The sequence below is a fragment of the Setaria italica genome, chromosome VI (genome assembly GCF_000263155.2).
Source record: "Setaria italica strain Yugu1 chromosome VI, Setaria_italica_v2.0, whole genome shotgun sequence".
NCBI lineage: Eukaryota > Viridiplantae > Streptophyta > Magnoliopsida > Poales > Poaceae > Setaria > Setaria italica.
In genome coordinates, this window is record NC_028455.1 from 35072011 (window position 1) to 35082982 (window position 10972).

Here is a 10972-nt window from a genome sequence, read left to right on the forward strand (position 1 = left end):
ACCCACGTACACTTATACTTGTGAAACGCGCACAACCTATTTCTATTGATGAAGCAGCCTCACACACAGATATCGAACCTTGTGGGTTCCAATTTCGACCACCGCGGCTAACCTAGGCCCCGTTTGGAGCATGGCAGATTATGTGAATCCAGAATCTGAAATCCAGAGTGGCTCCAAACAGGTCAGATTTTGTTGCAGATTCCATAAGCCAATTTTCCAAATTCTATGGATCCCAGAATCTGCTAAAGGCTTGATTCCACCAGCTTCTGCACATGAAAATTACTAATTTACCCCTCTTCTGATATTGAGCAACAAGTTGGCTATGAAATGGTAGCAAGGGCAAAAAAGTCATGTATGCAACAACTAGCTATAAGATCAGATTTTGGAATCTAGGAATCCAAACTATTCCATCCAGATTTTGCCCAAAATCCAGATTTTGGAAATCCATCCAAAATCCAGATTTTTAGAATCCAAAATCGGATCCAAACGGTGCCCTAGTCGTGGTTCCATTGTAACAGCACGCCATGCATGCATGGCCACGCGCCCACGCTCCACAAAACATCCAGCACCCATCGACATGTCGGTTTCCCACCAGCCCGCGCGCGACACGAACAGCAGCCGGCTCCGCCCACGCGTCGCCGTCGCGTTGGCCCCCTCGCGGGGCCCACGGGCAGCCATCCTCCCGTCCCCCACACGCCAGCGGCTCACGCGCCTCCGCCAGCCGGGCCCCACTAGGCAGCGTGGGTAATACAAGTCGGTTCGCTTCCCTTCCCGTGTATATATACGCTCTCCTTCTCGTGCCTTCCACGCCGTCATTTCCATTTTTCAAATCAACTCAAAGCGTTCCAGCCTTCTTCTCATCCTCCGACCAATCGAGAGAGAGAGAGGCGCGCTATCAGCTGCATGGAGGCGGAGATCGCCAAGCTGCCGGCGGCGGCGTCCGTGTCCATGTCGTCGTCGTTGCCTGCGTCTGCGTCTGCGGCTTCCGGGGCCGCGGGCGCCGGCGGGGCGGAGTTCACGGCGGACGACCTCGCGGCGGCGGACCAGCTGGTGCAGCTCAGCGTCAGCGGCGGCGGGGACGACGAGGAGGAGGAGGAGGACCAGCGGGAGGCGTTATCGTCGTCGTCCGCTCGGTCGGTGAACAACGCCGTGACGGCGGCGGCGCGGGACGAGGAGGAAGAGGAGGATTCCGGGGTGGTGGACCGGAGGGCCAAGAAGCGCTACCGCCTGGTGTCCGACCTCTACGCCGCCACCAGGCAGGTCAAGGACGGCGCCGGCGGCGGCGGTGGGAAGAGCAAGCGGCGGAAGAGCAGCAGGGACGGCATGCGGAATTGAGAGCGACGGAGATTGGGACGCCGCCGGACCGGAGGTGGCCGGAATGCAGGCTTGGCTGGGTTGGGCTTGGGCCCCGTGTAGATATTTTTCCTTTTCCAGCAAACAGTTGTGAGGGAGAGTTTTCTTTTTCTTTTCCAACAACAAAAAAACAGTTGTGAGCGAGAGAGAGAAAGAGAGCTCGTTTCGTTTCTGAAAGTTTTTGAGATCGGAATTTGAACTTCTGGAAGCGTTCAAACTCAAATTTGGAACCTCGAACTGTAAATTTGCGCCAACCACTACTATAATTAACGGCGCTTGCTTCTGGAACCTTCCACACAGGTCGCTAGCAGGTGACGCGGCGTTGTGGTTGCGAGAAGTAACCACGCCGGCCATGCAAACGATCGACTAAAGCTTCGTTTGCAAGCAAATGCTGTATGCACGTAAGCGTTGGTCGATATCTGGTTGTTTCTGCCGACAAGGCAGCAACGCGGAGTTCTGAAATACTTTCGACTCGACCGGCAAGATCATTAAATTAAGACTAGAAAGAGAGGTTACCTAGTTAATTAGCATTTGAATGCTTAGGTTGGCTGCCCACCAAGTACATGCAAAAAATAGTACTATTCCACAGCTGATTAGCATTTCCTTTTTGTCGAAACTTGTCCATTATCCAAGCTAGATTCCTCTTTTTGTCGAAACTTGTCCATTATCCAAGCTAGATTCCTTGATTCAGTACTGGCACTCAATTTCTTTATTTTTTCTGGGTTTTATTCAGGCGCGTGGTGAGTTCATCAATCAATATATCGGGTAGCCCATTCCTGTTGAGTTGAGTTTTAATTAGATTTCTCTTTTCTGTTTCTTCACGTATAAGTTGAGTTTTAATTTCAGATTTTGTCAGTTGACTTATAACATAATACTCTACATTAGAAAAATATATTAGAATTTTTTCATAATTACTTTTTTACAATTTTATATATCTAACATCTATTTCGTATTAAATATTCCTAACCTATGAAAATAACCGTGAAAATTTTATAGTATAATTTTTTAACATAAAGCATCATGTTTGTATCTGCTCACAAAATTTGAACTCAAAATTTAGCTCATAAAGAGAGAAACAAAAAAAGAGAAATCTCAAATGAAATAATTCAGGGGAGTAAAGTGAGCCATAATTTTGTTCAGGGGGTTAAGCGGACAAAGTGGATAGGTGAGGGAAGTAAAATGAATTTTTTCTTTTTTTTTATTTTTCCAAACTCTATTGGCAGCTGCTCATTTGCCAAATCAAACAGATCTTGACAAAAAGAACGGAAGGTCCATGTATAATGGATGCCCCAGTAAAGGAGAGACCAGAGACCAAATACACGATTGTTTTCCCCCTCCCTCCCTCTGGACACTGTCTGATTCATTTTTTTCAACTGACTTGTTTCTTTCCGTATGACTTTGAACTGACCGATTGATTGAACATTTCGCCATGGCGTACGTACGCCCTCTCGCTTGGGAATGGAGCGGAACAAAAGGTTGGTGCGTAAGCTTCCACCATGTAATAAAAGTTGTGCATTAATCTGACTTTTCAAAGTCAACAAGAAAGCCACTTTGACAGATAATAATAGTAAGGGGCACCGAGCATATGTTTTCAGATTAAATTTTTACCCAATATTTTGGAAATAAAATTGTGACAAATTAAGAGGGATCGCTCGTGTGGTTTTTCACGGCTAGATAACTCACTTCTAGTACCGGATGCCCGACTGGTACCGTTTAAAATACCCGGTACTAAATGCATCATTTAGTACGGTAACCAAGAGGTCCCTGCACACGCGCATCATCACAAGTCACGCGAGTAATATGCGTGTGCGCGGTCCGTGGGATTCGAACCCATGATCTCAAGCCTCGCATGAACCTTCCTTACCATCTCACCACACAACACGTGTGATTGAGCTAGATATGATACCATTTAGTACTGGTTGGTGTTATTGCCCGTACTAAATGGTACTCCACGGAGTACCGACGTTATTTCGGAGGACAAAAATTTAGACCCAGTACTAATTCCGCACATTGCACCGAACCAAATCACGTTGGACGAATGCTCAGTTTTCAGTTTTCTTGTAGTGTTTGTATGCACAAAAATACTCAATACGTGCTAAATAATATTTTAGTGTAAGATCTTACTATCAATGTTAGTTGGTAATTGTTGCTACCAGCTTGCCATGCAGCAAATAGGTTTCACGAGTCACAATACATGCAGGCATGGAGTAATAGGTTCCATCGTTATATAAACTAGTGAAGGAACCCTCCTGCTGGGATTGATTAATTCCTAACCAACCGAACGTGATCTTAGTGAAATACTAAGTTCGCAGAGGTTTCCTCTCCATGCTACTTATTTGGTTGACTTTTCTTTATTTTCCCTTTTCTTTCTTCCTCTCCTTGCTGGGGTTGAATTAAGGAAAAAAAATTAAAGAAAACTCTTTCGATTTAGATCAAGGAAAAAGAAAAGAAGAGCATTCAAGTACCTCGGCTCACGTCTACGTGACTGTCCGTACGTAACTCTTGCTGTGACCTGACCACCGGTAGCAGTAGGCAGTACTAGCCGACTAGTAGCTGGGCGGGGCGACGCGAACCCTGCCGGTGCCGGCCGGTTGCGCGGCGCACCACGTGAAGTGCGCGGCGAGGACGTGGCTCGGAGCCTGCGACTGTTTTATCTCCTCCACACAATCCCAAATTCCACGCGAATCCCCCCCCGCTGCCGCTTTCTCACACAAACCCCCCGGCGCTCTGCACAAATCACAGAATCCGTGGCCTTGGTCCGCACGATAAGCAAATCCATGGCCCCAGCACCCGCAACCGGTCGGCACGTCGGCGAGGCAAACCCGTTTCCCACAAACCCCCTCCACCTTTTCCTTTTCCAACCAAGGCGAGCGAGTCGATTACTCGATTAACCTTCTTGGCCTAACCCCAAAAATCAACCAAAAGACCCCTTCCCTTCCTGCGCCGGCCGATCGATCGAATCGCCAGGCTGTCGCGCGCCATGGCCGACGAGGCCGCCCTGCGCCGCCCGGCCGGGACGTCGTCCCGGTCCCCGGCGCGGTTCACGGCGCTGGAGCTCGCGGCGGCGGAGCAGCTCATCCACCTCAGCGAGAGCAGCTGCTCCTCCGGCGCCGCCGCCCTCAGCACCCCGCGCGGCGGCGGCGGCGGCTGGGGGATGCAGCTGCTCCCGGCCTCCGCCGCGTCGTCCTCCACCTCCCCGCGCTCCGTGAACAACGCGCCCCCGCCCGCCGTGGGCGCTGCTGCCGATGCGGCCGCGGAGGACGACGAGCAGGAGGTGGGCGGGAGGCGGCGCAGGAACAAGCGGTACCGCCCGATCGCGGAGATCTACGCCGCCACGGAGCCCAAGCCGATCGGGGGCCGCCGCAGGAAGGCGGACAGGCCCAGGACGACGGACGGCGCCGCCGCCGCCAAGGAGCTAGAGGCGAGGAAGTAGAGAGCGAGGGACTTGGTTGTAATTATGGATGATTAGCAGGGACTAGCTAGCTAGCTTGATACTCTATATCTGTAGGAGAAAGGTGTGAGCCTTGATGTAGTAGGCTAGTAGTGTGTGGTATGATCAGGAGCTTGGATGATGCTGGATTAACTGTAAATTATACTACTATATATACCTGTCTCCGCCAATAATAATATGTATTTTACATGTATGGATCAATGGATTCCCTTTTTGCTGTGAGCAGTGATGATCAAGGATCACGAATGAAGACGATGCAATATAGAGGACCCGGGATTACATTACCATGATCGATCGAGCTGCTGCTGATGCAATTTATGTATAGAAAAAAAATTCCTGATGATATCGATCGTTGTTGATCCCTCGCACACACATACGGCCATGGCTAGAGAGTAAGAGAGATCATATCGCCATCGGACGGATCATGCGCCGATCTACGTAGGTATAGCATGCAGGAATAGTACTACTTCATCTTGAGCGATGAGTCTGCTGAGAGCAACTCTAGCTAGTAGTGCTGCACTGCTGCTACTGCTACACGTAGTAGTGTATGTAGCCATCAATTAACTCCTGAACGTTGAGATGGAAGGTGGCGGCCGGCCGGGGTAGAACATCCAGGTTTGGAGCTCCACAGCTAAAGTTTAGTCCAATGTTTTGATGCTATTTAGGACATGCAAACAGAGCTAATCGTAAAAGTAATTACATAAGGCATGACTAATTCGCGAGATGAACCTATTGATCCTAATTAATCCATGATTAGCTCATGTTGTGCTACAGTAAATATGTGATAATCATGAATTAATTAGGCTTAATAGATTCATCTCGCGAATTAGTCACAACTTATGCAATTAGTTTTATAATTAGCTCACGTTTAGTCTTTTTAATTGGTATTCAAATATCTGGTGTGACCCGGATTAAAAATTAGTTTATAGATCAAACACCCCTTATCTAGACATCTCTCTAGTACACACAGTAAGGTGAGCAGGAGAGTCACTACAGTCTGCAGACTATTCTCCGTGGTCCGCGCATACGCTGTTCTCGCCTCCTCGTGAGAAGCCAAGGCGAAGGCAGAAATCAGAATATTCTGGAATTGGATCACAAAAAAATATCTGGTCTCTTCTAGATGTTTCTCAAGTCGATCTGCCTTGTGGGCCTTGCCCGCGCGCGAGCTCTCTTTTGTTTGGTTTCCGTTGCCGTGCAGCCAGGCTGATAAGAGATATATTGATTGGTTGTCTGCATGCTGGCCCAAGCGCTCGCACATGCATCGCGCCAGCCAGGCCGTATCTCAGGAGCCTTGCTCGGGATGGCCTTTTGCACCCCGCGGGACAGGCCCCAGTCACCCCGCGAGACTCGGCAAACAACATCAGATGAACGGAGCATCCATTTTCTTTGGGGCAACATGCTCTGCCTGGTCGTTGATTGCTCAAGAGGCATGCAAACTGTCCGATTCCAAGATCAAGGGTCGTCGAACCATGCAGCTCGCAGTTTGGGTGCGTGCACCAAGGTAACACAAACTCATGCTTCAAAAATTATCGGCAGAGGCAGAAAAGGGCCAGGGAGCTCCAACGCGAACATGACTTTGAGTGCTATCGTAACGAAACATACCACAAGACGAGACAGAGGTAACCTACTCAAAATACAACACACACAAGTCACAAAGCCCGAATTGGACCAAAAGGAATCATGAAATAAACATAGCCGGTTCTTGCGCATTGTTGGCAAATTCTCACCATTTCCAACAATTCAGGGTGGGCGAAACGTAATGAGCCTACCAGTACCTGGTGCACATGGAGTTAATACAACATAAAGTTACAGCGGACGAATTCAAACTTTAATGTCTGCATGACTCGAGTAGACCCAGAGGCGGAGGAATTGCTTTTGGAACCGATCTCAAATTGAACAACTCCACATTGCAAGTGGCTGCGCAAAGGCCAGCTAATTTAGAAGTCGTCATCATCCTCTTCGGCCATGTGCTTAGCCAATTCTTCCTCCTGTTGAAGCCTCTCACGGCGCTTCTCAGCACTCTCCTTCTCCTTGTGAGAGTTAGGGGGGAACCTCATAGCCTTGACCGCTTCATTGTGCATGTTGAGGCAGAAAGCAATCCTGGAGTTGAATGCAATCTGCGGCTCGTTTGTTGAGTAGACATCACCAGTTTCCTTTGACACCATCCAGCCATTTGCATGATCTATGGTGGCGTCGATTGCGCCATCTCTGATGGCCTTGGCTACAATGCTCTCGGCATCAGCAACAGGGTTCTCGGAGTCTAGTCTTAGCTTCTTAGCAATATCAGCAAGGGAGATCCTTGAGTATGAAATGCTGATGTTGCGCAGACCAGTTCGGATGACATTGTGGCGCAGCCTCACAATGAGGTTGCGAGTCCTGTCTGCACTGAATGTGCTTGCAAATTTGTCTGCGACAGCCCTGAACAGTTCCAGGTCCCCCACCCTGACAGCCTAGAGGCAACAATACAAGTTTAGAGTTTTTCCGCTTATTTGTAACATAGAGTTCAAACAATGACAAGTTACTTACATTTGTGAGCTCAAAATAAGGTGTCAAAGCTTTCTTCATTCCTTTCTGCATGAAAACAGTCCTCTCTGGAATCTCTCCAAGAAGTAGCCTCACAATGATAGCCCATTTGTTGCACTGAATACGAAAACCACGAGCTGATGTGGGTGCCTTCCGAGCAGCTTGGAGGAGGCTTTCTTTAGCATCAGTGTACTCCAACTGAATTGTCCTAATCTTACCCAAGTAGAACAAGTATCGGCAGAACTGCAACAAAAAGAATTGTTAGCATTTTTTTAGAAGGCTTTCCTACAAAACCAACTTGCTGAAGAAAGAACTCATATTAAATCACCAGCAGTGTACTACTAAAGGTTTCTTAGCAGAACAGTTACAAACAGTGATTACATATGCTAAATCTAAAACAGATAGTAAATCAAAAGGTTGTGTCACAATGAATGGAATATGCAGATGAATTACTTGTTGGTTGGAATGAGCTTCAAAACGAGGTGCCTTTGATCTAAGTTTTTCTGCCTGATCATACAGGTTGTAGTGGAGGTAATTGCGGAGGAGGAGATTGAGCAGAGTTTCCTGCAATTGAGAACAAAATACATACAATCAGATAAATTAGCAAAACTCTGACAGCATAACAACAGGTTAGCAGGGACCAGAAAATCAGAATTACCTGGCCAAGCTCGTCACGGTGCAAAGTTGCCATCCTGTGTAATGCGAGCAGATTCCTGAAAGAATAAGTAAAAAGCAAATGTAAGAGAGATAGTGTTAGGTTAAGTGGAAACTGAAGAAACCAGGAACTACTAAGGTTGGTACTGATAGGGAACAATAAGCATGAGTGAAACATTTGACTTACCCACGGATTTCAGCAAGACTGTTGGTAAGCTCATACACATAGGAGTAATAAAAGTACAGACGAGAAGCCAAAACATCAACAGTTCTCCGGTTCAAGTTCTTCAGACGAGCAATGCTCGAAGTTGCACATGCTTTAGCCTTCATACAAATGCAAAACTTCAATTATTATGTTTCACACATCAAACATAAGGAAAATCAGTGGTCCCAGATTTACCCAAGTTACCTCGTCATATTTCTTTTGATCAATAAGGAAAATCAGGACAAGCAAGTAGCAATATATTTCAATTTCAGGGAGACCATGCTTGATTGAAATCTGTGTTGCCGGAGCCGCAGCATCAACATCCATCTCAGTATCATCTTCCTGAAGGACATTACATATGGACATTAGGAGTCTTGAATGTGACAAAAGAAAAAAACCTCAGACTCGTTCTTCTTTTACTCTATTATCATATAAAACAGAGCAGGCTCTAACTATAAACTATAAAACAAGCAGCAAACACAGCAGAATCTATTACAGGGTATGAAGAGCTTCTTCAGTTATGCACATACAGAAAAATCAGACCAGTTAAGAATCTACCAATGTAAGCAATTCATCGTAGTATTGTCCAAATTTATTGGTGCCAAGGCCATATGGTCACACAGAGCACGAAAACTGAGCCCTGAAGATGCAATTCTAATATTCCATGAATGATTTTTAACTCGTCCTAAACTAAGTGTGAGCATCTAGGTATTGATTATACAATGAACATAATTGCAAACACATGATACTGAGAACATGGCACTTTTGAAGTTCGAAGCACAAGATGAGAGAAATCCAAATGATTTGTAACAGATACATTCTGCTTAGCAACAGCGAGTCTAAGAACCTACTAGTCCAACATAATTAGCTTGTTCAGGAGAAAAACTAATAGCATGAAGAAAATATTTATGCCTTCCATGAGCTGTAGAGTAGAATAGCCAATTGTGCGGTGAAAAAATCAAACATCCGCAGAGAGCATCATTGATACTACAGATGACTATGGAGCATCACTCGAGCTTGCAAAATTGTGGCGGAGCAATATCTTAGCAGCTACATCAACTCGTTTCATGACGGCAATTGCAGCGCTACTCGTGAGCTCCAAAGTCCAGTTTGGTCTCGTTTACGCAGCAGTGATGCTAGAGACGACAGATAGCAGGAGCAAGGGGAAAAAATCGATTCTTTTACCTTGGGCACCAGGGCGGTGAGGCGAGCGTAGGCTTCAGAGGACGCGGGGAGCGCGAAGCCGAGGAAGGCGGAGACGTCCCGCGCGGCGAGGCGGCGGCGGAGCGCGACGGTTAGGCGGACGGCGCGGGAGATCCGGCGGACCTCCTTGGACAGGGAGCCGGCCTCGATGACGGACGCGATCTCCTTCAGATCTGGCACGAGCGCGGAGTCAGCCACACCAAATCTGCGGAATTCAGTGGGTCGCGGGGAGGAGAAGGAGCTAGGGTTCAGGGTAGGGAAGGATGGAGTGGGGAAGCTTACGGTGGAGGGTGGAGAGCGCCGGCGCCGCAGCGGCGGGAGTTGGGGCCGCCGGCTGGGGCTCCGAGTCGTTCATCTGCACGTCTTCCGGCATCGTGGCGGCGGCGGCGAGGAGGAGGAGCCGACGAGGAGGATGTGTGGTGTGGTGGCGGATCGGTGAGGCGAGTGCGAGTCCTTTTGCTTCCGCCTCAAGAAGGTCGCTTCCGGCTTGGGTTATTCTCTCCTCTCCGGTCTGTGTCCCAGTCGGATGGAAACGCCGCCGCCGTTTGCCGCGCTGGTGGGCCGAGACGGAGTGGGAGGTCGGCCCGAGTTATCCGGAGGTTTTTCGACGGGCCGACCGGCTGGGCGGCGGCTGCAATTTGTCGTTGTTGGGCTTGGGCTTTCGTGGTGTGATGCTCATTTCGAGTGTTGGTTTGTTGTTGCGATGGATGGATAATGCGTTGTGAAAGAAGAAACGGAAAGTAGCAGTGGGAAAACTGGGTACGAGTCCGTTACACACAGGGGTGGAGCTGCATGCAGCCAGGGTCGTCCACGAAATTTGCCAAAATCAATGGAAAATCACTGTTTAGCACTGTTTATCCATGTGACAGATCCTAGCATTTAATGCATCCGATCCAGACGGGTTTCTCATCTAGCTTCGCCCTGGTTACACATAAGGCTTTTATTTTGTTGGGGAGGGGGCATATGCTCCCAACACGATAAAGATTAGATCATGCCTAAACTTTTAGGAACGGTTATTGAGGAGATTAAGACCATCATACCTGATCAAGTGGTCATCCTTGAGCTGCCAATACTATTTTATGAAGTCGTAGTTTCCAATGTAAACCTACGTCCGTACTCGATATATTAATCTTACTAAATAGAGTTGTGCATGAGCTAACGACCATATGGTCATTCTTAAGGTAGGAAAGCCATTTGAATAAGCTGCTAGAGCTACCCTCGCTGGCCTAGCACTTGTAATGGGATGTCGATGAAATGCATCGGGCAGCTAGAAGAAATTTAGAGGAACATCGAGATGTCAGGGACAATGAACATACATATTTATAAGTTGTTTGGTAGCAATTGTCATAGATGATTAATTGACAAAGCATGTCGTTCTTTCCCACTAGTTCTACTTAAAATGGTACCTTCCCCACACGGTGCTTTGCAAATCCGAAGAACTGTATGTCGCATATGCGAGTGTAATGCATTTTATCGCATCTTTTGAAACATCATTTTCTTCTTCTAGGACATTTTCTCTTCTAGCCTGGAATATTATTTTCCTTCTGTTATAACAAATAGCTGCAACAACCATAACATTTGAT

At 47.7% G+C, this 10972-nt stretch overlaps 3 protein-coding genes across 3 annotated transcripts; 2 read left to right on the forward strand and 1 right to left on the reverse strand.

Moving 5' to 3' along the window:
* Nucleotides 1-825: 825 nt before the first annotated feature.
* On the forward strand, nt 826-1556 carry LOC101755734. Its single transcript, XM_004974095.3, has one exon. It carries the CDS (start codon nt 904-906, stop codon nt 1333-1335), a length of 432 nt encoding a protein of 143 aa, XP_004974152.1. The 5' UTR covers nt 826-903; the 3' UTR covers nt 1336-1556.
* Nucleotides 1557-4122: 2566 nt separating this feature from the next.
* LOC105914654 lies at nt 4123-5005 on the forward strand. The gene has a single exon (XM_012847005.2). The coding sequence runs from the start codon at nt 4334-4336 to the stop codon at nt 4784-4786; it is 453 nt and encodes a 150-aa protein (XP_012702459.1). The 5' UTR covers nt 4123-4333; the 3' UTR covers nt 4787-5005.
* Nucleotides 5006-6453: 1448 nt separating this feature from the next.
* Nucleotides 6454-9872, reverse strand: LOC101756132 (probable 26S proteasome non-ATPase regulatory subunit 3). The gene is made up of 8 exons (XM_004974096.4): nt 9672-9872; nt 9372-9562; nt 8391-8528; nt 8169-8305; nt 7986-8040; nt 7781-7891; nt 7331-7570; nt 6454-7254 (listed from the first exon to the last, which is right to left on the reverse strand). Exons 1-8 carry the CDS (start codon nt 9760-9762, stop codon nt 6742-6744), a joined length of 1476 nt encoding a protein of 491 aa, XP_004974153.1. The 5' UTR covers nt 9763-9872; the 3' UTR covers nt 6454-6741.
* Nucleotides 9873-10972: the final 1100 nt, after the last annotated feature.